The sequence below is a fragment of the Rhea americana genome, unplaced genomic scaffold (assembly GCF_003343005.1).
Source record: "Rhea americana isolate MKP2758 unplaced genomic scaffold, rheAme1 scaffold_318, whole genome shotgun sequence".
Lineage (NCBI taxonomy): Eukaryota > Metazoa > Chordata > Aves > Rheiformes > Rheidae > Rhea > Rhea americana.
In genome coordinates, this window is record NW_028186444.1 from 547,162 (window position 1) to 574,379 (window position 27,218).

Here is a 27,218-nt window from a genome sequence, read left to right on the forward strand (position 1 = left end):
AATGTCTTTGGCATGAGATAAGCAGACACTGGCAGTAATAAGTTTCAGAGAGAACCCCACATGGCCAAATCGTAGTCTGCATTACCTTGCAGCTAACAGTACTTTATGGTTGCACAGACCTCTGACCCAAAACACATTCAGAACCCAAGGGAAAGAACTCAATTTAGTTATTTATCCTTCCTCATTTTTCCTTCCAACTGTTCACTTGGGTTTTGGATAACTTTTCAAATTTTTTCAGTCAGTTGACAAGAGCAAGCATATTCTCCTTTGAGCTTCTCTCTACTCACAACTCAACTTAGTACCAACTACAGKATATTACTAACTCTACTTCTGTTGTTAGAAACAGTCTAGCAGGATTTGGTTAATCTTTGTCTGCCACAGGTATTACAAGATACGGTATTACAAGATTTGCAGTTACATTAAATATTTTACTGTATGAAGAAAATCGTATCCTTCACAGACAAGATACGTCTTGTAAAAATATCTTTGTGTAAGTGTTAATGTGGTAGCTTTGGTTGGGGGTGAGCAACACTATCTTCGGCTCAGCACTAGCTCCCTAAATTCTGACCCAGTGACAGAAACAGGAAGATCTTATTAAAGCTCCGGCCAAATATTTGAAGAAAAAAACATTCTGTAGTTCAAAGACCGAAATTCTTCATCACTGCTAAGATGAAAGTCTTAAATAAGAGCTTCTGCACATTGCTTTGGAAAAAAAAAAAAAAAAAAAAAAAAAAAAAAAAAAAAAAAAAAAAAAAAAAAAAAGGAGGAAATTGAAGGAGACTATAAATTTAGCCATAAAATTTTCCTCCTCTTATTTTGTTTTTACGAAGTGTTCTCAACCTTAAAATTGACTTTTGTTGTTGTTATCGTTCCCCACTATCTGCTTTTTTAAGTGTTTAAAAACTTCCTTTGGTAATCCTTTAGGGACTTTTGGAAGCAGAAAAATTATCAGACTCTTAACTACTAGCAAAAGCACTAATCCCACTCCAGGTTGGAAACGCAGAGTACTGCAATATTTCACAGAATCATAGAATCAGTAAGGTTGGAAGGGACCTCTGGAGATCATCTAGTCCAACCCCCGTGCTCAGCAGGGTCACCTAGAGCACATTAGACAGGGTTGCATCCAGGCAGGCCTTGAATATCTCCAGAGAAGGAGACTCCACCACCTCTCTGGGCAACCTGTGCCAGTGCTCCATCACTCTCACAGTGAAGAAATTCCCCCTCACGGTCAGGTGGAATTTCCTGTACTTCAATTTCTGCCCATTGCCTCTTGTCCTGTCACATGGCACCACTGAAAAGAGTTTGTCCTTGTCCCCTTGACACCCTCCCTTCAGGTACTTGTACACATTGATCAGATCCCCCCTCAGTCTTCTCTTCCCCAGGTTAGCAGGCCCAGCTCTCACAGCCGTTCCTCGTACAGCAGATGCTCCAGCCCTCCGATCATCTTTGTAGCCCTAYGCTGGACTCCCTCCAGTAGCTCCATGTCTCTCTTGTACTGGGGAGCCCACAAATGGATACAGTACTCGAGATGAGGCCTCCCCAGGGCTGAGTAGAGGGGCAGGATCACCTTCCTTGGCCTGCTGCAACACTCTTCCCAATGCACCCCARGATACCATTGGCCTTCTTGGACACAACGGCACATTGCTGTCTCATGGTCAACTTGTCATCCACCCGCACTCCCAGGTCCTTCTCTGCAGAGCTGCTCTCCAGCAGGTCAGCCCCCAACTTGTACTGGTGCCTAGGGTTATTTCTCCCTAGGTGCAGGGCTCTGCACTTGGCCTTGCTGAACCTCATGAGGTTCCTCTCCGCCCAGCTCTCCAGCCTGTCCAGGTCTCTCTGAATGGCCGCAYMGCCCTCAGGTGTTTCAGCCACTCCTCCCAGCTTAGTATCATCAGCAAACTTGCTGAGGAGGCACTCTGTCCCCTCATCCAGGTCACTGATGAAGAAGTTGAACAGGATGGGACCCAGTACTGGGCCCTGGGGGACACCACTAGCCACAGGCCTCCAACCAGACTCCACACCACTGATGAAAACCCTCTGAGCTCTGCCTTTCAGCCACTTCCCAATCCACCTCACTGTCCAGAGGTTTCCAGCCTGTTTCTGCAGGCTTAAGGAAACATTAAAACAGGGGAAAGTGTTATGTGGCACAACAGCCTGGCACTTCTGCCTTTCCCCTCCAGCAATTTCAAAGAACCAGGAGTGGGAAACATGCTGCCTGTACGAACTAGACATTAGCTTTCAGAAACTTCATTGTTCTACAAGACCGGACAAAGATACGTTTGTTTCCAGGAAAAGGGCAAACAGAGGCTTACACTTATTTTTGGTAAAGTGAATTTCAGAGACAAGATCCCACAGCTGACAGCTCTAGGTCCTTTTGAAAGGTATCCACAGCTCATGTGCAGCTTTGAGGTTAGCTGCCAATACCTTAAATTTTACCCCAAATGACAGACAGTCAGTAAACACCAAAGATTTTTCATACATTTATGGACATAAGTATAGACTGGAAAGAATAGACGTGCTGGAGATTATCCCTGAACAGCTCTAATTCTGCTTCTGTACACTTGTCTCCCTCCAGTTCGAGGCCTACTGGAGTCTCCTGTATATTCCAGTAATATTTAACTTAAGGATACAAGTATAAGTTAGTAACCGCAGAAGTGATACATATCCAGCTGGATTTTCAGGCAGTTTGGAACTGGCAGAAACTATGGTAACAGTTTACAGTTTCCTTTTCATACACTGAGAAAAGACAACTCCTTTCCTATGTTAATTATTCAATATTTTAAAGTAAGAATGTGTCATGTCTTACATAAAACATTCTCCACTATTCCCACATCATTTCAAAGCTTGGCATGAAATAACCCTTTATTCTGTATATCCCTCTCTTATCACATCATCCAATGCAAATGCAAAATGAAAACTTGTGAGTAGAAACTCTGAAAGTTAGGATTCAAAGAATACTATAAATCTCATTTCCTGACTTCTAAACACTGACACATTTTCCAAGTTTCGAATATGTGAGCCCTTAGTTTTCACACAGTGCAATACAAAAATTTTCTCTTAATATGAGAGTTTAAAGCATTTATTGTTATTTTAATGAAGTTCAGTTTTTCAAGAAGCATCTTCATTACTGGGATACATTTTCAGTGGTACTCTTTCCCTACACCCAGATGCTTAGAAAGACTGAGTATTATTGCTTTTAGTATCAATATTGGTGGTGGTAGTGACTGAAACATGAGATTTTTTCCTTTTTCCTACTTATTTCTTACTAGTATGAACTATTCGTTTCAAGAGCTTCATGTCGGTGCATCTTATTATTAGCATATCTATTACAACTAAAGAACTAAACTATTAAATAGAAGATTGAAGAAGTTCAAAGGCTAAAAGCTCTCACAGCATCTGAGCAATACTCCACCTGCAATAATGAGAAATTCTAGAAAACTGTTCCACTTGCACCTTTCAGAAGAATAAATATAAAAATCTGGAATGTAATAATGCTGAATTCCTTCACTGTTTTACACCTTCTCAATCATCATCTTTTCACACTGCTTTTTGTCCCCTCCTTTTTTTTTTTTTTTTTTTTAAAAAACTAAACAAGGCTGAAATTTTGTGCAAAGCAAGAAAATAACCCATTGATGGTTCCCATTAACCCAGTGGGCACCTAAGCATCTCAAAGCACTCTGTCATTCCTTATAGAGGAGGTTTCACTTCAAGAAATAAAACATGTAATATTCAGCTTACAAGTAAATATCTATTTTGCCCTTATTTTGCCTAGGTTACACTTTACACTTAGTGCTATAGCTTTAAATGTTTATAAATTATGCAGTGGGGTTTATAAAAACAACATTCAAAAAATGGATTATATTTGGCAGCAGCTACATTTTACAGATAGGTTAAAATTCTGAATAATTTGGTTTATGGAGTGCCAAGCAGCATAAACTCACATTTGCCATAGCAGAATGATTCCATTTGTTCATGTTTGCCTTAACCAACAAAACATGTGTTTCCCCACTAACGAATTTCAGACCAATAATTTTATGTTGATCACATGGTTGAAATAAACATATTACAATTCATGGTATAATTTAGAGTTTTGTGGTGGGTACATAGCAAACTGAGCAAGACAATTTTTTTGCTGCTAGGTAAAATACTAAGACAATCCTAATCTATCAGAAACACGTTAAAAGAATAAGTTAGTTGAGCTCAAGATAAGAAAAAATTTATCTCAAAGAAAAGAATAATTATTTCTCTAGTCTCTCTACCACTGAGAGCCTTACTGGATTTATCATGATAGAACAGATTATGTTTGTTATCAAAGTCACTGGAGGGAAAGAAAAAGAACTCCATCCACTGAAGAAAGCTATATTTGAGATGATGACAGCTTAAAAGTAGCAAGAGAAGTTACTAAACCAGTAAAGTTTAAATGACTAATATTATGGAGTTAACCCTCAGACCTCTTTCTAAATGAGTATAATGAACACCCAGTTTCACACAGTATGTTGAATAGCCTTGGAGTAATTATAAGTTTCCTTAAACAACTATTTTATTAAAATCCACAGTGCCAAAAGAATTCCAAAATCTTTAAACAAGAAAAGGTGGTATTAGCACTTGTAATTTGGAAGTAATCTGTTAATGCACATACTATGGTAGTAAGTTGCTAAGCTTTTTTTCGTTTTTTATTTTCTTTTAACAGTTTCTAGAGAGCCAGAACTTCCAAGAGTTGTGATATAAATATGTTTAATACGCTTCTTTGCTCTAAAGCAAAGAATGCATACAAATATCTTAAGGGAGATGTCAAGAGGCTGAGGTCAGACTTATCAGTGGTGGCCAGTGGCAGGACAAGATGCAATGGGTACAAACTAAAACACAGAAAACCCCATCTGAACTCGAGGAAAAACATGTTCACTGTGAGGGTGACAGAGCACTCCCTTGCCCAGAGAGGTTGTGGAGTCTCCTTCTCTGGAGATAATCAAAACCCACCTGGACGCAATCTTGTGCAATGTGCTCTAGGTGACCCTGCTTGAGCAGGGGGGCTGGACTAGATGATCTCCAGAGGTCCCTTCCAGCCTCAACCATTCTGTGATGCTTGAAACATTAAGAGTGTGAAACATTATTTCTGCTGCAGATTTTATACATCAGAAAACATACCTCTATATCCTGTATTATCTTTGGGTATAAGGATCTGTAAAATGAATTTGGGGGGCCATCTGTTGGTCTGTTTTTAAACAGGTACTGATCCCTAGAAAAAAACAGAAATATATTTTTCAGTTTGGTACAGAGAATCCAAGAGCTCCAAAGGGATTTAAAAGCTGCGGTGAACTAAAATTAGATACATTTTCACAGAATACTTGTAATACTAAGCATGGAAATTACAACCCTTCTGATTTTGCAATTTGACAGCTGTGTAAGTCCAAGACCGAAAAAAACACTGGTGCATTTTTTGGACTTTCAGTCCAAGACTGAAAAAAACTCTTATGGTCTTCTGAATTAGTGTTCATTGCTTCATAAAGCTTTTTGTCAGTAGGGTGTCTTCTCTCACACGGATTTTTACAATACGCCTTGCATTTCCTTCGGTGTGCCACTAGAGAGCACAGAAAAACAAGCTTCTAAAGCAGAACACCTTGTATCTTCAGATACTTGTAAAGAATGGAAAAATCCAGTTATCACAAACATAAAAGGTCTCTCTATAGGAGAGGTTTCTGAAGCCCAATCAGCCATTTTACAAATCAGGCAAAAAAGTTTAATCAGAAATACCTCACTCAAGAAAAAGCCCTACGAACATCCCGCAGCGAGTTTCCGTTAGCTGTATTACACACTAGTTCTCCCAGCAAAACAGAAATCACAACTTGGCAGACAGGCTTACCCCAAGAGACCAAGCGGTGAAAGACAGACACCAGCGCACGTACAGAAAAGGGACCAAGCAAAAGAAGAAAGGGGAGGCGACARCTTCAGCAGCAGCTGGCTACCTCCCCAAGTCTGCCGACGAGGAGGCTCTCGCTGATACGAACGGGCTGTACGATTACCGTTTGGCACAACATACTACCACCGAAATCGGCCATGGAGAACGCTGTCATAGTAAAGAGCGAATTCGGATTTTGTCAAGGTACTCACCAACCCCTCCGTTCGGACAGTCCTTTCCACAGCGGATCTGTGCGTACCATGCGTTCAATCAGTTTTTTCCACAGCATTCCCTCAGAGATGACTCTCTGCCATTCCTTACATACCAGCTCTGCCGCACAGAGCGATCTGGCATCAAGATAGGAAAGGATGTTTTCCGCTATGTGATCTAAGCCTTGCTCTACAAAGAAATAAAGGCAATCAAAGTGTCAGTCACTTCACAGTAAACTACCAACCTCCTCCAAGCTTTGCAGCACGTTCAGGAAACGATAACATAGCTTTAAGGCACTGAAGCAATGTGATAATTACATTATCATACGTAAGTACTAGTTACAGCTTAAGCCAAAAAGCTACCCTGAAATACCTAACTCCATTTCTTTCCTAGCACAGTCTGCCTGCTAAGTAGACAGAGCAGGACTGTAAACTAAATTTCCACACTGKGTATAACCAGAAAACGTTTTGCTGCTGGGCTTTTTGAACACGCAACGTCCTGAGCTACATGGCCCAAAAATAAAATCTTCCTCAAATATACGCTTTACTATGCAGCAGCAATACAAAGCTAAAATGTCGATTATTTTACTGCTCCTTTGCATTTAACAATTCTAAGAATTTAGATTAAGTTAACGCTCTGACAGGACTCCTCAGGAACAAACAAATACCMTTATAAACTCATCAGAAGGAGCATTAGCAGCGATTCTGCAAAAAACTTTCTTGCATCAAACCTAAAGACATGTTTCAAACTCTTTCTATAATCTACGCATGTCCAGTCCATTCCTGAATTTTGTTCGAAAACCAGGTGTGAGAATATATGGTGGAGAGGTCATGTGCTGCAAATTGATGTAGGCTGGGGAAATCAATGAGCTGGAAATTAAGTCATTAACTCTAAACAGTGCTTTATACTGAGACAATTATGCTGATTCACAGTTTACTGTCACTAGACCCCATCCTTAGGGAAATTACTGAATGACTAGAATTACTAGAAGCAGGCTTTGAGGCATCTCTTCAGCTAAGAAAAAAAAATCAAAAGGAATAAATATTTAAAAGGTAATGTAATCGCTTTACCTTAAAACAYTTGATACAGCTTTTATTTTTGGTCTTGTCAATGTGATTGTGTCTAGTATGAAAACCAGCTAAGAAAGCACCAGGGTTCAGATAAGTCTCAACGAGAGGTGACAACTCAGCTTCCACACCATAAATTCTAGTGCAAAGTAAATTTAGTTTAGTTTCATAAAGATTGCCCAATGTATTTAAAATAGCCATACTAATTAGATATTGTCTCAGGATCTTCTCTTCATCTGCTGATCTTCCACCCCAAGGGCACACTATCTCCTAGTGGGAAGTAGGGAGGTGCGAGATTATTTACTGCTGATTCGATAAAGTGAGGCTTCCCAGGTCAAAGAACGAGTTTAGCAATGTACCAAAACAAAACTCTTAAGTAAAGCAACGTCACTCCACATGAAATGCCTCTGGCAGTAAAAGCTGTCAGAAGCTGTTACCAAGAAAGTCTCTCAGCTGTCTTCTACCCCAGCATCCAAACTTTCTAGTTCAGTTACTTGGATATGTAAGAAGCAACATCTACGTGGACAGCTCATGCTCACTGCAGCATAAGGCCAACAAGCAACAGTTATTAGTGGACTGGGGAAACACTGACTTTTTATCTCAAGGAACCTAACTACCAGGAGCAGCTTACTAACCTTGCTAACTTCTTCCCACCCTGGAATGGTTAGATTTACGTATTGGATGCACTCAGCTCCAGCAGTGGTTCAAATAAACCAGAATTCGGAGTCTAGCTCACTGATCCAAGGCTTTGTAAGTAAATGTGCTGCAATATATTTTTTCACATTTGCCAGTTAATACTTCTCCAAAAGCACTAGAAATTTAGGCTGGTGGAGAAAAGAATATCAGCAAAGCTGACAAATCCAGCAAACTACCACTAGATATACATATCAAGGCATTAAATTACTTTGATAAACACTGCATGCATTTGCTTATGGGCTTTGTCAGATTTTATCTCCCGTTGAGTGCGCTAGATAAACAAACATAACTGAATTTGAGTAAAGGTACATAGGTAGAAACCACTTAGATAGTGTATTTGCATTAGATTTAAACGAGCAGTCAGAGTTTTCCTGTTCACATTCCTACTGAAATGTCACCGGTCATACAAGAAATCACAAGTAGGTTTATTACTTATTTCAAAAGACCTGTAATTTTCCTTCCTCCAAACCCCGCTAGATCAGAAATCTAGAATAACTTCATTTTAGTGAATAATGTATGCCAACTGGCCAAGCATGGGAAAAAAACTTTCAAATTAGGAGACGATGGCCTTTTTAATTTTCCACTCTATTTCATGTCAGCCTGCTTTAGACTTCAAACTGAACTAAAAAACAAAAGAGAAACAAAAAATCAACCACAAAGACACTACTGCTCATTTTGGAAAATGCAGAAAGTGTTCGTGCAGTCCTCCAACGAGGTACGTATTAGATTAGGCATGGCTTTTGTGAAAATGAACAGCAACAGAGCAGGAATCAAAACATGTATCTAAAGAGCACTTGCTCATTTCTTCTACAGAATTCAGAGCACTACAGAAAAGTTTTAAGAATGATGAAAGCTCCTATGCAGTCAGTTATCCAAATTTTTCCAATAGCAGTCCTAATAACAAATTTAAACAACTGATACATATAGCCAGGTTCAGTTAACTGGAGGTTCTGTCTCCTACATTAGCAGTATGAAGAAAATATCAGGGTCGTATATAAATTGCAAAAATGGTCTTCTGGTCTGCATCTTCCCAGATGCAGAAGTTTTTGAAGCTACAGCCCTGACAGCTCCTTTAGTGGAAAGGTTGTGTTTCTGCGTAAGCAAAGCTTCAAGCCTAAGACCAGTCTGGGCAGAACACACGAGTGCCTCTAGACCGCCTGTAATCACACGACACAGTTCTCCGCACGTTTTCCCAACATTTGATGTTTGGAAAAGGCAGCGGGAAAATCTTCTACATAAAGCGCCACAGTCCCCAAAGCAAACAGTGCACAGGGCACGGCAATTAACCACCATTAGCGCAAACGTTATTTTAATAGAGCAGTACACCGAGGTTCCCCTACAAATTAAAAAGTGTTTAAGGCTCCCATTTCGCCACACCATTTTGCTTTCAAAAGCCATTACACCACATCTGTGCTTACAACACCCTTCTCTCCTCCTTCGGGTTAAGCCACTGTTTTTACTATCCTCCCAGTACGTCTACTCTAGGTCAGGCCTAAAGGTATGTGATTTTTTAATTTTTATATATTTATAAACAGACACCTCTCCTATAGGGATATTTAGCCAAATTATTAGGTAATTAAGAGACCATATATTACACTAAGAAATAACAGAACTGATAATTTAGTTTAATCACTATTAAGCTGCTATGCTTCAAGCTCAGTAATTAAATATAAAAATGAATGATTACCGAATTTGGAAGAAGCTAGAAGAAAACAAACGTTAACAAGCAGGTTGCAGTTAAATCATCCGATCCAGAAATTATTTTAATAAAGTGTTAAACATTGTGATGCAAAAATCACTTCTGTCAGACCTGAGTAGAAGGACACCATCACCGGCTTTCAGCTTGAGGCTGTGTCAGATACCTACTGGATTCATTTGTCACTGAAAACTCGAAAAGGGCAATTCTGCCTTATTGACCTAACCTAATAAAATAATCACACACCTACAGCATCATTTTTACACCGGAGATCTGTTCAACACTAAATGCCTGAAAGCCTTCAAGTGAACCATAACTCGGTACTTATTTAAACCATATACTTTAAAAGAAAGGTTATAGGACTGAGTAGCCAGGCTGGCATTTGAACATGTTGCAAATACCTTGTTTACAGGTTGGAGCAAATGTAAAAGTCATGAACGTGTCAGATGAGAAGCAGCAGTTCCCAAGGGGAGAAACACCAAATATTGCAGGATGTTCACATGTTGTTTCCACACAAACTTCCCTTTCAGGTATACAGGGAAAAATTTATCTGTTAGTGCCATCTCCTGGCAACAGACTAAATAATTATCCTCTCCCCACAAAAAAAGATGAGTGCTCTGACGAGCTGCAAACTGGCCAATAACGAACCTAATTAAAACACTGCACTGCAAAGCATCCTTTGAACTCAGCAAACCCGCTCTCCTTCTTGCAGCACACCTGTATCGTCTTTCAGAAAACACTGTACAGATCTACTCACAAACCAACCTGAAGCACGCGTCGAAGGCGAGAGGACAGTATCACTTGCCTTTCAGTGGCAGGCAAACATTTTAAAGGCAACTATAAGCACTTTAGGAGATTCATTAGCAAGAGAAAGAAAAAGCCATCTTACAAAAACGACAAAGATGGCAAAATGAGAGCTGATTTCCTGCATCACTTAACGGCAACGAGCTAGAGAGTCATTACACCGCTGCACAGTCAGACGCAACCCACTGGTACGCTATCATTTGGGCAGTATATGCCATTACTAGCAGCAATCCCTACGCTGGAGCTGAAACCCTTGGCGTGAGCAGCAAGGCACACGTCATTTATACAGCTTCAGAGGAGCTTGATTTGGATTTCTATTTCGAGACTCGTTAAGTAGAAAAAAAATGGCAGTCACCACGCTCCATTAAAAGTCTCCTTTGAAGTACTCAAAAGCATTTCAGAGCATTTTCTAACAGTCAAAGTCAGTCAAGAAGCTGGTAAGTTAAAAGGAGAAGTTAGCCAGCCCTTTGGGCCTCTAATTGCAGCCCGAGTGCTAATGACCAAGGTGGTACCAACAACTTCTCCAAGAAATGATCGTGTTCTTGGAGAGATCAAATGCTGCCACGTATGGCTGTCCACAGATTATTTCAAGCATGGGTGAAGAGCTGGCGCCATGCTGCTGACGCACGACAAGTCACTAATCCTGTTTCCTCAGAAAAAGAGGTAGAAAATCCATCATGCCACCAGGGAACAGTCTTCAGCAGCCCCAGTCAAAGCCTCGGCTCCACTGCAAAAAACGACGCGACAGGGACGGGGCAGAAAAACGTATTTGGTGGCTTTCTATTGCTTGTGCAAAATGCAGAAGGAGAAAAATAACATTTGGACCTAAAGTAGCCAAAAATATCAGTCCCGTAAGAGGCTGAGTAAAGCATGTTTCAAGGCTCTTGGGTAATTCACAGCAGGAGCGGTCAGCTTAGCCTTCGGTTGGAGAGCTAAGTCCTTTTGGAAACCCAACTTTACAAGGAGACCAGCTCTCCATAACATACGAAGCATTTAGAGGCAGGGCTAGAATACAGTTCCAAAGGAGAGTAAGTCTCCACATGAACTCAAGGTATAAAGAAAATCATCTTCCTTACTAAATCTTTTTTTCCCCTCCATAGATTAGGGATGTGCTCAAGAATATTTAGACATGACTGCCTACCTTACAGAAGGATTTTCATGTAGTTATGCAGCCTGGAGAGACACAACTCAAGTGGTCAACTTGCAGCATTTTTTTTTTTAATCACTTCACTAACCTCAAGCTTTTTCAGGCCCTTTTCCGTGCGATGCAATCCCAGTACTAATGCTTGTTAATTTTTAAATGAGCTAAGCCAAGGTTTTTAATAAAAGCTAACAGCCATCAGCTACCACATTTCATCTCCACAAGATTTTTACTGCTAGCGAAGATGTATAGATTTATATTGTTCACATTAAAAACATGGCATGTAAAAACAGTTATCCTAATCAATGCAGCAGGAACCAGTGCAAAGCACCAACTCTTAGATGGACATATTATAACTAATTCGGAGACCATGCAGGATTCTCATTTAATATATGGAAGTTCAAGGTTACAAAACACTCATTTTACATCTAAAGTCAGCGAGCAGTTTGTTCTTAAAATATTTTCTAGAAGAGAAATACCAAGAGTTACGCATTTTCTTTAGTAAAATGCATCTAGCATTCATTAGTACACTTTTCAAAGAAATAAAGAAAAACATTACTCCTAACTCTTATGCCTCAACAACAGCTTTTGCAGTTTTATAGGAAAATGGTAAAAAAATTACAGCTGCTGTTGATTATAGGCACCAGATGAAGGTTTGGTTGAATTTCAATAATAAATTAAAACAATTAAAATCCACAGAGATTTCAAAGCTCAATGTGTAAATATCACTTTGTATGAAAATGAAACCCAAATGTGGGATGTCAGCTCTGTACAACTGACTAACGTTAGATATGAAACAGTCACTTAGATCATGCAACTGCACAGACTTTTATTATTTTAGAAACAAATCTCGAAAGAACTCTGGCAGGGTTTGACTTGCCTGACACAGCATACAGTTCTCTCCGAGCTTAAACACACAAAACAGATACAAAATGGGCTTTTTCCCCGCCTCTCCATCTAATCAAAGGCAAAAAGACAGAAACTCAAGGGCCAAAGTTGTAATTCATTTCAGGAAAGGGCACAATTTGGATGAGACCGTGCAAGGAACAGTACGATGAAGACTATCAAGAGAAGCAAAAGCACAGTGGTGACATCAGTTTTTCTTGCAATTATGTTGTCTGTTATCCACTGCTACCTTTCCAGAGCTGTTTTGGGCATGACGGAGGAAATACGGTTAGTGCAGCTGGAAGAACAAGGAGCCCTTCCGAGTCACTCTGAAGTCCATAAAGGCAGATCGATGATATTGGTAATAGGGAGAGGGTATTAGGCACACAGCATAATAGTGATTACTAGTCAAGAAAAAAGCCCAGCCACAAGCCAGTCTACAAGAACAGACCTTGCAGACTAAACTTTCTACCACTGCTTACAGAAAAGCATACCATAATTATCTGTTTTTCCACTGAAGCAAAGGGAAGCCAGATACCACAAGCACTTTCCATTTCTCCTGAATTCTCACAGGTGTAGAAATCAGCAGGGATAGCAGCAAGGACTATTTTGGCTTAAAAACAAAGGGATTTACTTCTTCAGAGATCTAAAACTATCCTGCAAAAGGTTTATCTTTTAATGCAATATTAGCCCAACATGGCATTAATTCCAAACAGCTCAGATCTAATTCTTGGAAACAAATTATACAGGGGTTATTCAAACACTACATGTTCAAGTGTAGTTTCCTTGTGCCTGATAGTCCAGAGAAAAGTTATTACCACTTAGTCTCCCCATGCCAATTAGTTTTCACAGAACTGACACACCTTACTGCAACTTAAAAAGGAATGAATATGCACTGGCAATATAAAGTTTATATTTAAATATGTGAGACTTGAAAGGGGTGAGAAAAATGCAATTTATAATTATTTTCTTTAAAAAACATTTCAGATGCATGAAAATCATGACTAGTAGCAGTTGCTGTACAGCAAGTTATGAACTCTTTGCTTCTATCTGTCAGTCTGGGAAACTGATTTTTTTTTTCTTTTTTAAATGACTTGCATCTTTAGAAAAATAATTACTTTAAGTATGATCCGAAATCTCCAAAGATTTCTTTATGAAGCTGAATGACACTGTGAGAAGCAGCAGCCATGGGTTATATTAACCATAAGCAACACAAAGAACTTCAGAAGAAAGTCAAAATCTTGAAAGCAGCAAAATTTCTTTAGAGAAATATGTTCCACTCCAGGATAAGAGAAAAAAAAAACTTTCTCCCTTTAAAACTACTGAAGTTCAAAGGCTGTCAACATATTCCTTTAAGGAAACAGGAATCTGTAGTCAAGAACTGGGTTCAGAACCACAGCAATCAAATTCCTTTTGATATATTTTGATAGTTGACTTTTAATTAAAAGTCACTGGTTTCTCCAGAAAGACCCAGTGTACACGTATACACGGCTGAAGGGCAACAGAGCAAAAATACAGAAATCCAGAAGACAAATAGGTTTTTGTGTGCCTTCCCCCCACCCCCCCCAGTCTCTTGACAGATTAGCTTATTAGCAATAGGCCTTCTTGGGTCAAGTCAGAATTTCTACAGCACAGAACAATCACGTTTGAATAAACGCGCTCAGGCTGATTAGAAGACGAGCCAAAGGCATCTGGGAGCACCCGTACACACAATACCACCAAACGCACCTTATATCCACAATCAGTACAGCATGGAGCTACTAAACACAAAGTGTTTTTGCATAAATATTTTTTCGTGTCATCAAACCAGACCCTTCCAATGCTCCCTAATAAATCGCAAACAGTCAGGAAGACAAAGATTTGTAGCTACCCTCCACCGCAGCAGCTGTCCCGCCGAGCACAGACTCACTGCTGCACCCAGAGTGAATGTGCACAGCTCCTTTTAGGCCTGGACGTTATCAAAAATACTTATCGTTTCAATCCAAACATGCATGCTCGTTTCTGCTGGCTCAAGGATGATTAATGAACATTTATACGCGACCTGCATTACACCCTTTCAAAGTACACGGCTGCTTAGGTAGGAGAGGTGGGTTTCATACCACTTGCTGGAAACTACCAACTTCATTTTTATGCTTTGATACCCAGGTTATCCAAATTCATTACAAGATTTCCCAAATTTTCATATTATTCTTCCTATTTACAGTCCAGCATCTATAGGTAAGGAGACCAACTGTCATAAATACACATATGGTACAAATAAGCATTAATTTTTGCAGCCCCAACTTCTTAGCAATAAACACATATAAGAGAACTACACATCTCCATGATACCTGAGATGCAAAAATAAACACATACAGAATTATAGTTGAAGATCATATTTGCATACGACACCAATAAGGTCTATTTCACTTCACTGAGTTTTAGTTAAAACTCAGACATTCCCTAGTGAATATCCAAATTCACTACTCAGTTTAAACAAGCCTAGAAGAAAACATCTAGGCTGAAGGAAGCAGCACTCCAGTCCGAACTAGGAATCCGTTTTGGACATCTGTGGCTAAATGAGCTAAATCATCTATAAAATAAATTCCATGAAGTTGAGGTTTTGGGGGAAAGGCAGCTCCCCTCTTTGCATAGTTTCCTCCCTCACTTTTGCATTAAGCCTGTTTTCTTAAAAAAACAGAGCACAAATGAAATCCTGTATCACTTCCTGTGTCCCATACCACGTTCTTCATTTCCCCACACCACCTCTCCAACTATTGATTTAGTTCATCTCAACCACACTTGACAGATGAGCAGAAACCCCCTCACCACCTCCAGAAGCTAACTTCCTCCAGGTTTTGTGAAAATAAAGCAGCACTAGAGAAAATAGAAACCTATAGCTCCAAAGCTAAAACAACTGCAGTATTAAAAAAAAAAAAAAAAAAAACAATATTCTGCCATAAAATATCAGAAAAGTCCATACAGGAGAGACCATTTAATGACAGCAATAGCTAGAAAAGCTTCAGAGCTTGCAACAGAACCAGCCTGTAAAAGCAAGCATACTTCAGTGGCTCCTGCACTCAGTTACCAGTTTCTAATCCTATAGGAAGGTTTTATTGTTGAATGGATTTTGGCTTCCCTGCTGGGGGAAACTGAGGCGAGTGTCTACCTTTCTACCCAGACTCACATCACCTCACCCTCTGTCCTTGGCGCTTCCTGTCGTGTCTTGGTCTTTTGGCGGATAATACCTGCCAAGTATCCGTTCACCTCAGGTATGAATCTGTGCTATTGCTCTGTCAGTGGAAATGGAGCATTTTGACCCATTTCATTTCCAAATTTGGAAACATTGTCTATATAATTATCTTTCAAAGAATCAAATGAATCAATCCACCTATCAGAAAAAATCCAGGGATACAATTCCTTTCAGATCTTGACAGAAAAATACTACCTCTTACGAAGATAACTAAAAGCTAAAAGATATATATATCCTATATAATAGCTATATAACACATATATATAGTTCTTACTGTTTCAAAGAAATGCATATGGTAAGCATAAGAACAGATTTCATATTTAAATTACTGATACAGATTTACATTCATCTGAGGCAGAAGAGGTTCTGAGCAATTGAAGAAAGGAACTGGACTACACTAAAAAAAAAAAAATCTGCAAATTACTCGAGTCAGTAACAAGACCACACAAATGACTAGACTCACTTATCTGAGTAGGCAGCAGTTTGTTGTTGTTTCCTCTTTAAAAGGCTTGAGAAATAAAGGACAGAAATAAAAATGTAATAAAGTCTTCACAAGTGTACCCATACATTTTCTACACCTACAGGCTTGGAATGAAAAAGAAAGGTAGACCAGAGCTTACCGAGATGCAACTTTTGCGACTCAGACCCAATTTAAACACAAGCTATTCTTCAGAACATGCTGTTCAAACTACTTTTACATGGAACAACACTGGCATCCAGTGGCCAATTCAATTAATCACATAAGTGAATGTCAAAGTATCCTCCTACACTTCTTTGACTAGGAAGCATCATATTATTTATAGGACACAATCTAAATCTGAAGATTACTGAAGAAACGTTTGCAAACACCTCAAAGTAGAAAAAATGTATTTATATACCCACTTGTTAAATGAGTATTAATTACCTGGTAACGCAGTGATGAAGTCCCGTTGCAACATGGGCTTCAAGTAAGAGTTAATATGTCCATGCTGATAGTGACACATTCGTGAAATAAGGTGTTCCACAAATTCCACTTGATCTGATTCAGACCACTGGTCAAAGTATTTAATACACAAGTCTTTTTCCTTTTCGTAATTTCCTTCTGATGGTCTTTTTCTTGAGACAATCACAGATGAAGTTCCATTACTTATCTGTTTTTAGAAAAAGAAAGTCGCTATTTAAACACGAACAATATGAACAGCTTTATCAGAACTCTGCTGAGGAAGAAAATGTGAGACATTACAGAGAAGTAATCAACCCACTTTGAAATATACTGTTAAAGCCATCACACCATATAAATTTCATCTATCACAGCTAAGGATGAATGAAAGGCCCTTGTGCATACTTTTAAGTTCCTTGTTACACTGAAATACTTCTCTTACCTCTCAACTCTTCTCTTCTCTCAACTCACTACGCAAACAACAAGGAACTTGCTCTTTTCAGAACAAATGTTTCCAGATTAAACTAGTGGTTTCTGCTGCAAATTGCAGTTTGCATCCACAAATGATTTACAGGTTCCCGCAGTACCCACACAGGAACATTGGATATTAATTCTCTAATCAGCACAAAAAAAAAAAAAAAAAAAAAAAAAAAAAAAAAAAAAAAAAAAAAGATGACCCTCACACAGGTGTTGATTTGCTTGCCCCATTAACGAACATCAAAAATTACACGATGTCAAGAGTTTTAGTTTTTGAAAAGCAGTTCATGTCTGTATTTGGGGCATCCACGTAAAATTGTGATTAGAATACATATGTAATTATTTTTGCATTAGCTGTACAGCAGCCCTAGCTAAATGCTGGGAATTATAGTTACAAATAAGAATTCTAGAAAAGAACACCCCAAAGTTTATTACCAATTGGTAAAGAGAATCAAAGATCGATGCCAGACTCATCTGAGCCCTTCAAGAGACCAAGACAGCTCCTGGGGAACTATTCCTCTTTGAAACATTCCCCGTCTTCTCCAAATTAAACTCCTGGCAAGTCTTCGCCACAGGAAGGTGCGGAATTCCTTCTTTTAAATGATGATCGCCTGTTCGGATATGTTGAGCTGTGTTCTAAAGCACCCTCTGAACCGGGATCGTATGCGCCATTTCAAGATCAGTGAAAACATGCAAAATCTGAGAAGGTCTAGTCATTCATCAAGTATTATTCACTGTCATCCTTCAAGTGAAGATTCAGCTAATTTTAGAATGACAAAGTCAGTTACATAAAAGGGTGATCATGCACATTTGCACAAGCAAGTTATTTAGAAGCTTCTGAAAAGCAGGAACATGGAAAACTACGCCAACTAGCTTTTGAGCATGTGAGTCTTACCTGCCATAGGGTATTTTTCTTTGGAGACTCATCTTCATTCTGATCCTCCATTACTGACGTGTTCTAGGAGAAAAGGAATTATGAATCAAATTTTTATTTTTTTATTCCATGGCAACTATTTGCCTGTGCTTTATGAAAAGCAAATCAAACAGACAAACCCATTTTCCTAGTCAACAGAATTATCAAAGATTTCTAGCCACAAAATCCAGGTATTATCAATAAGCTCCCCTTTTAACTGACACGTTTATGAATTCTATTTACTGTAAAGATAACTTCCTGACCCCTCTTCAATTTCCTTTGACAGGTTTTCATGATGACTTTCAATGCTTCTCTCAACGGGAAATAAACTCACTTTCAACCTACTCAGGTCAAAGTAATTAAACCTGTCAAAGTAATCAACTCACACATTCCGCCAAAGTTAAACTGCATTCATCTAGTTGAAAATAAAATAAATGAAATCACTACACCCTGCTTACATGCAACAAAAAACAGATTTTTTTTTCTTGTGGTGGGCTCGAGCTCACCACAAGGAAGAGGAGGGACCGTTCTCCGCAGAACATTTCTGTAATTCACTGCTCCTTTGTGTTCATAACCCCTTGGCACTCACCATCTTTTTGCACCCCGACTTAATTACAGTGTTCTCCCTACATCATAACTGTTCCCCCCTCTTCCTTGTTTCCTTCCCTTCTCTTCAAGGGCTAGGGATGTACGGATGCCTAGATATTAACCCACAAGTCCTTCTTTCGGAGTGCACTTTAGTTTTTCAAACTCTGCAGTTCGTTTCCTCCTTTCTCTGTTACCTGCTCGTTTTCGCTGTCACTACCACCCCTGCCGCCTAGTCCCAGACGCTCACTGCGGCTCCTGCTCATTTAGCTTCCCACCAACCCTACCCTCCCCGTCGTTCACACCTAGGAACCGCTGGCTACCTGGCAGAGGGGCTATCATGGAAACCTCAATGTCTTAAGCCAAAATCTATATTTATTTTATTCTCTTCCTCTCTGTAACTGCTGTCTCAGCAGAAAGAGAAACAATAATTTCAACCAAAAAACATGATGAAATATATCACAGCTATTCTTTTACTTCTGCCATCAACTTAACAGAGTAAGCCCTTAACAGATACACCCCCGTATTCAAAACACTATTATACCTCAAAAACATTAGCCACTTTATCTCCCTCTTCTTTCATGCTTTAGGAAGGTACCACATGAAAAAACAAAACTTGAAAAGAAAAATTAACAGTATTACCCCTGTTGGGTAGTAGGGAACCTAAATAAGGGACAAAGGGAGTAACGGTATTTTTGTTATTCCACAGATACATTTTTTTTAGTGCTTCTGAGCAAATACAGAACAGTAATGCTTGCAAAAGTCAAGCGGACCATCCATATTTTCAAAATTATAACCGCTTGGGAATCCCTCCAGTTTTCCATCAGGTAGCAGCACTGGGGCTGATTTGGGAACAAGCTCTCCCTCTGCCCAGTGCCACAAGAGGGAGCACAAACTAACTGTGGGTTTACTAGAACACTACTGGCCTACATCAAACCACCCTGGAAAGCAAATAGGAAGCCAGGGAACTATCCAGGATCTTTTTTTTATTATTATTATTATTATTAAAAACTTAAATGTGTAAAGTGCTACTGGAAAGGCCCTATACATTGATACCATGCTTTCCATTAGTTGAAGGATAAAATAAGGCATTAATTGAGCTAACATTACCTAAGAGCAAGGAACAGGAACACTCCAGAGAATACCAAACCTTAAAAATTTCCCATTAATACTCATGGCTCGGGAAAGTGTATCCAGTGGAGACTAGAGGGAAAGCTTACCCAACGACAGCATGTACCAGCCCCCAAGAAACACAGATCTGTATCTTCCCTGTAAGGGTGACCAAGCACTGGAGCAAGTTGCCCAGAGAGGTTGTGAATTCTCGATCCCTGGAGAGGCTCAAAATCCAACTGGACACAGTCCTGGGCTATCCTCTCTAGCTGACTCAGTTTGAGCAAGGAGGTTGGACAACATCTCCAGAGGTCCCTTCCTACTCCAGTTACTCTGATATTCTGAGACCTGTCACTTCTCCCAGGAAACCTCGCATCATATCAGTTTAGCCCCAGCGCAACTTTCCTTTGGCAGGTTGAGCAGAGACTACCTTGCTTTCTTCTGCTTCTTAATTGGGAAACGTCTGAGATCATTGTTCATTTTTTCTAGGCTGTCAGCTAAGAACTTGTCCAAGATGCTGTATCTTTTCATTCTAGGAACACTTAATGCAGGTGTATCGCAAGTGGCGCTGCAATACAAAGCATGTAATGTTGCAAATATTACTAACATCATCCAACATCTACACCATGGTATGGATTGCAGAGCAAGTTTTTGTCTTCAGTGTGCATCTGCTAAATTTTACTGAGCCTCTTTTTATGCTTGGGTCAAGAAAAGTCCACAAAAAAGCTACCTGGCATATGCAGTAGTGCTGCTGAAAGACATTGCCATGTCCTCTTAACACCTGCGCCACAAACGTGATGGTAGACTATACAGATTGATTTTTGGCTGGAAGTTTAATTTTGCATTTATTCTGGTTATGTTTAACTGGGAAACATACAGCTGTGTTAATTTTTTTATATGGATTCTATTACAGTGCTTATTTTGTTTTTCGCTTTTCCCATCCTAAAATCGCTCTACATATTTTAGAGCCTGAAGGTTTTAAGCCTTCATTCTTTCAACTCCCAAACACACAGCTCGTTTTCCACGTCTTCTCTTCCTAATAAGTTCCATTTCTGTCTTATACAATATTTAACTTGTTCTGTTATTCCCCAGATCACGTACATGCTCACTCATAAGGAATTTACACACTGTACACAAGGCTCTAATGCATCCCTAGAGTGCTTAAGCCTACTAACCAAAGAGTAAAAGATGACTCAAGTAGATACTGTCCTGTTGTCTGGAAGAAGCAATTAGGAGACCCTGATCTGTCCTATTCATCCAGAGGGCCTGGCAAACGAAGAATTTCAAAACCCCTAACAGCTGGCATCACTCATCCTTGCTTGAGAAGGCCTCCAACTACTATGCAAGAAAGATGATACACATCTAAAAGTTAAAATCTTCCCCTTCATTATGCTGTTCTCTTCTCTCAACCTATACTTTGTTTACCACACCCAGCTTCTACATACCGATACCATGCTCCTCTCCTCCACAGGTTTCCTCAGTAGTGATAAACTGGAATTAGCACCATCTCTGCTGCATTTCCCTGCAGCTCTGCTGCTAACCAGGATGAAGACCTGATACAACTGAGTTCTTATTCAGTTACTCTGTCAAGGCCATGGGCAGCTATAATAGGACTGGCGTGCACTTGCAGACTCAGAAACAACATGTTTGGTTTGTTATCCCAAGGCCACCAGAGCCTAACAGCTTCCTCCAAAGAAAGCCTAGCTTTAAATATTGTCAATTAATCCTGTTGATAAGTGCATTTCTTTCCAGAAGTTCTTGTTAACTTATTCATAGCTCTTGCAAAAGCAGAGCGATATTTCAAGCCAGCTGTCATTCTTTAATTAGGCAGCCGCAAATAAGCACGTTCAATCCCCCACCAGGAACAGCAGCAACAACAAAGCAGTAACAACGGTATAGTAACAAACTAAGCATAGATGTTTTGCCATTACCTTACGGTTATAACCTACCGAATGAAGTTACATGGAGAAAAGCCTTTGTCTCCATTTTCCCTAACAGTAAAAGTAGCAATGGCAGTACAATTTATAAAATGTTCTGCAGGCTGCAGAATTGTAATGGCCTGGTTTCCTGCAGATTTGCATCCTATGGTCCTCTTCCCCTTCTGCAGTAACTTCAAGCCGTCATTAACCTTTTCTGCACCACAGTACCTCGTGTTATGGAGATCTGCACCCATCTGAGATGCAGATGAGCATGGCTAACAGGTTCAAAAGTTATTTGGGGAGAGGGAGGTACTGACAAGCTGTGTAATTACATACAGCTCATTTCCTTAGGAGGTCAGACTACATAATTTCCAAAATAAAAACAACCATGGATGATCCCCAAAGGGAGAAAATTTTGCAGGCATTATAAAACTTCAGAAATCACAGTTTTAATTAAGATCCTTAGATCTGTGGGAGCAACTAAAGACTCAGGAACATTTCCAGTACATAAGTCCTGCATGTGTGTGATGTTAGGTGCAGAAGTATGAAAGTTATTCTATAGAGGAATGGCATGCAGCCTGCGAGGTGGGTCTCACTGGTGAGGCGCATGGGGGAAAAAAAAAGAAAAAAGAAAAAAAAAAGTTATGCCTTTTCTGGCAGAAGTCTACCAAATCTGTGCTGGCTAACCAGTTTTCTGTGCTAGCTATAAGTCAGCAACACATGGGTTTGCGCCATGATTCTGGAATTGGGAATGCTGTTCAGACACCTAAATCGACTCTGAAAAGCCGGAGCCCAGTGCAGCTACACTCCTTAACCCAGTTTTAGTTCCAGCATCAACAGAGCAATTACAAAAGTGATAGTAGCAACCCCGGGAACCATGACAAGACACGCACGTACCAAGAGCAGCACCTAGCAAGGCAGAGAACATCGCTAAGGTTCTCTAATGAGAGCACCACCCTGATGCCTGATCAGAGAGCGGAAGAAATTCACTACTGAAAAAAATATCAATAAAATATATTATAACACAAACACGAAACAAAGTTGGAAAACCGCTAATCTAAACTGCGTGAGATGTCACATCAACGTCTCTAACAGCGAGGACAAAAATCCCTTATTTATCACACCCCTCAAAATCTGCACACACCGTTCTGGAGAGAACTGCAAAGAACACTGCAGCGGGTCCACACGCAAGGTCAGAAATAGGTGGCCACTGATAAAATTGGTTTATCCTAACAGCTGCAAAGATTCACCGCCTCAAAAATTTCCATTCTGAAAGCATAGCCATAGTCAATATAGGGAGCAAAGGAATAAAAAAAACTCTGTATCAACATGCTAAGCTTAGAAAGTTATAGACAGTTATTCAAAGAGCTGTAGTAAAGATGCTTGACTTCAGAGAGATGGCAGTAGCAAATATCCCTTGAGAAGCAAAAAATATGGACCTAGTGGCCAAACAACTTTCCACATAAAAAGTTTCTGAAAACATTTGATGGTAGCAATAACTGATTCCACTGCCCAAAGTCACTCTAAAGCAAACTGAAAACAAAGCTCTGAGGTTCATCAAGTTCAGCTGGAAGGGAGTCTCTTACCGTCAGAGTTAACTGCTGACCAGGGACATTTCTATATGATACATCTGTATTAACAATTCCTTATGTCAGCTTAAATTACACTATTTGCATAGGCATTAAGTATCTGCACAAATTGAGCTCCATCTACTTGAGCTCTTATCTAGCTAGCTATACGCCCAGTTATCAGATTTTATTTTAGTGTGGTTATTGCTAGATGTTCAAACAAAAATATACTTGAAATACTAGGAGTCTATCAAGATCCAACAGCTGAAGGCAAAATTAGAAAAAACATCATACTGAAAATAAGACATAGTTTTTATTTGGTCTCTGACTAACCACCAAAAAGTTTACAGCAAGGCAGCATAAATTCAGTAGCACCAGCCACTTTAAATACAAATTGTGCAAGTGTCTGAAAATGAACACTGCAGTCTGACCACAAGCTGTGCACTTGACATTTTTCAAGAGACACCTAAAGCTTTTAGGTGCCCAGCTTGACACTTTTGCAGGGGCTTGAGTTTTACAAAATTCTGCCACCATCACGAAGAGCCCCCAGTAACTAACAGGCATTAGCTCCTGTCTCGCTGCTGAGAGAAAGAAATCTCAGGTCATTCTTCACCTAAATAGTCTAGATATTAGTGTGTCAGGCTTCAAGCTCGTTTCAGGTGTCAGACTGGCATGTGGGCTGTGTCCGCCGAGGATTAAACTATGCACACTGAAGCAAACAAAAGGGGAAAAAAAATCAGAATTACTATGCTGCTTCAGTCCCACAGAATACTAAGGAAGAGCTCCTACTCTATCACAGGATTTTTGGTGATGGTGTATCTTTTCAACACGCAGTTGTGTTCATAAAACACAGTCTTGAACTATCCACTAGATTCTGTGCTCACTAAATTCTGGACTGCAAACTCTCAGACAAAATGTCTAAAAGCCTTTGGTATTTCACAGAATGGTTGAGGCTGGAAGGGATCTTTGGAGACTATCTAGTTCACCCCCCACCCCTCGTTGCTCAAGCAGGATCAACTAGAACATATCAGACAGGGTTGCATCCAGGCGGGTTTTGAACATCTACAGAGACGGAGACTCCAACAGCATCTCTGGGCAACCTGTTCCAGGGCTCTGTCACTCTCACAGCAAAGAGGTTTTTCCTCATATTCAGATGGAACTGCCTTGTTTCAGTTTGTGCCTGTTGCTTCTTGTCCTGTCACTGGGCACCACTGAAAAGAGTCTGGCCCATCCTCTTGACACCACCCCTTAAGGTATTTGTAGATATTGATAAGATCCCCCCTCAGTCTTCTCTTCCCCAGGCTGAAGAGGCCCAGGTCTCACAGCCTTTCCTCACAGGGCAGGTGCTCCAGCCCTCTGATCATCTTTGTAGCCCTGCGCTGGATTCTCTCCACTAGCTCCATGTCTCTTGTCCTGCGGAGCCCAGAACAGGACACAGTGCTCCAGATGTGCCCTCACGAGGCCTGAGTAGAGCAGAAGAGTCATCTCCCTTGACTTGCTGGCAATACTCTTCCTAATGCACCCCAGGATACCACCGGCCTTCTCGGACACAACGGCACTACTACTGGCTCATGGTTAACCTGCTGTCCACCAGGACTCCCAAGTCCTTCTCCACAGAGCTGCTTTCCAGCAGGTCAGCCCCCAGCCTGTACTAGTGCATGGGGTTATTCCTCCTCAGGTGCAGGACTCGCCTTTGTTGAACCTCATGAGGTTCCTCTCCGCCCAGCTCTCCAGCCTGTCCAGGTCTCTCTGAATGGCAGCACAGCCTTCTGGTGCATTAGCCACTCCTCCCAGTTTGGCAGCATCAGCAAACTTGCCGAGGAGACACTCTGTCCCTGCATCCAGGTCGTTTGATGAATAACCTGAACAGGATGGGACCCAGTACTGGGCCCTGGGGGACACTACAGCTCCAACTAGACTCTGCGCTACTGATGACAACCCTCTGACTCTACCATTCAGCCAGTTCTCAATCCACCTCACAGTCCACTCATCTAACCCACACTTCCTCAGCTTGCCTAGGAGGATGGTATGGGAGACAGTGTGAAAAGCCTTGCTGAAGTCAAATACGAAATCATATTTGACCCACTGTAACAGCTAATTTGATAATTCACCCTCCAAAAATCAACAAAGCACAACTGCCAACCAAGAACCTCAAAACATACAATTGCTTTTAGAACTTCAGAAACCATATAATACACTCCCACAAAAATTAAAATAAAAAATATGAGTTAACAGATTTAAAAACCAGTCAGTTTAGGAAGCAACAAAAAACAAAATTCACTGCTGTGCTGCTTTTGCCTAAATTATCAACTGCTTTCCAGCGTGCCTACATTTTTCATTGAGCAAAGAGTCATTACTAGAAAAATATAACTATTACAGTTCCAAGGTATCCAGTGTTTTCAGCAGCAAATATAGCTTCCAAAATCAGATGGGAAGCTGTTTTGAATTGGCATTTATAAGCCTATTCAGCTGTCCATGCCTTCTTGAATATGCAATACGTTGGGATTACTTCGTAGGGGAGGGCTCAGGCATTGTGGGATCCTGTCTGAAACGCTCTTTGCCTAACTGTTTCAAAGATGCCCTAATTCTCACTTCATTTTCTGAGAGCCTCTAGCAAACAGCCAGTAAGCAAAAACTGCTTATGCCCGTCGTACACGAGCACGGGGTGTTTAGGAGAACAGCGAGCACCGAACCGTGCGATCGTAGCAGTCTGATGACTCATCCCTGCGCCACTCGAGCGCTGAACCGTGAAGGCTGGCGCATCACGCAAACCATTTATTGCTAGAGATGGGCTGAGCCCCAAACGCAGCCCCACGCGTGTTAACCGCTTGCTCCACGCCTGCTCCTCGAACCCAAAGGTAACTGCTTCATGCAGAACCAGCTCACAAAAAGAAAGGGAAACGGCACCGTTTTAAACCCAGAGGGGCAAAGTTTGGGGGCTACGTTAAGCTTCGTTGCAATAGTTTTCACAACACCGACTCGCTCAGCTCACGCTGGTAGTTAAAATGATCCGAGTCAACACTCGGATAAAAAGATGTAGGATCTAACGGAGCCGCTGGCAGCAAGGGGCCCGGCAGCAATGCTCACCGAAATGCCACACCTGCCTCGCAGCCGGTCACCTCTGCTCTCCACCAGCAACCCCCGAGCAGTTTCTCAGCTTTCCAAACACAAGCGTTAATTCAGGCCTTTCCAGATACACTGCTCGCCTCATTTATGATCTTAAATTTATCATGTTCCAGTCGTGTTTCCTTCAGATAAAGAGTGGCTTTATTTTCTAATCAGTCAGACTTCAGAGCACTTTGCTAGGGATTTAATTATACCTTCAGCTTAAGAAAATTTCTCTGATGTTGCAGTTCATGCATTTAGCTATACGGTCACTTGACACTTACAGAAGCTTTTCTAGGCAGGTCATATTGATGTGCAGTACATAAGCAATCCACGTTCTTGCCTAGAGCAGAAAAATCTCAATACTTAAATAGTATATTAAAGCAGTCATCGGATTTATCATTCATACTGCTGCAAATGGCCGAGATTATTTTCTTAAAACGAGATATTCCACCAACTTCTGAATTAACTTACACAACTATCAGTCTACAGTAATATATACCCCAAAGGTGAAGCTCTTAATTTGTAAGTGACTAACAGTAAAACAGTGTTTACTGCTTCTCCAACTTAAGCAGCATCAGAAATACAGCTATAAGGAAGTAGTTTAGAAAGGTACACAAAGAGCAAGATCCTGATTTTCTTTTTTTCTTTTTTCTTTTTTTAAGAGAAGTTATTTCAAGTTCTGAGCTAGAAGTATTATTATTGTTTTTGCACAAAAATGTACCTGCTAATGGTTCATCTTAAATTTTTTCCAAATACCTATCAATATACCTTAGAACTAGAACCTACTTGCACTTCTAATATATCCTGAAATAGAATAGTTCTAATATATCCTGAAATAGAATAGTTTTTCTACTGTATACCTAAGACTGAAGAGAAACTTCAATATTAGCTATACAAAGAATTCACAAAACTCCCCCAAAAACAGATTTTGTTAGGCATTTGGGGGGTTTGGGTATGTGAATTTTTTTTTGTATTATGGAAACAGCAACTAG

General features: G+C 40.3%; 1 protein-coding gene across 3 annotated transcripts in view; it reads right to left on the reverse strand.

Moving 5' to 3' along the window:
• Nucleotides 1-27,218, reverse strand: part of FBXW11 (F-box and WD repeat domain containing 11) — a 72,620-nt gene that overhangs the window by 20,304 nt on the left and 25,098 nt on the right. For all 3 annotated transcript variants that reach the window (XM_085310350.1, XM_085310351.1, XM_085310352.1), the window contains 4 exons: nt 17,919-17,981; nt 16,532-16,757; nt 6,109-6,295; nt 5,146-5,236 (listed from right to left, as the gene is read on the reverse strand). In XM_085310350.1, the coding sequence (XP_085166476.1) occupies nt 5,146-5,236; nt 6,109-6,295; nt 16,532-16,757; nt 17,919-17,969 (555 nt within the window). In that variant the 5' untranslated portion in view covers nt 17,970-17,981. The remainder of the gene's footprint in view (nt 1-5,145; nt 5,237-6,108; nt 6,296-16,531; nt 16,758-17,918; nt 17,982-27,218) is intronic.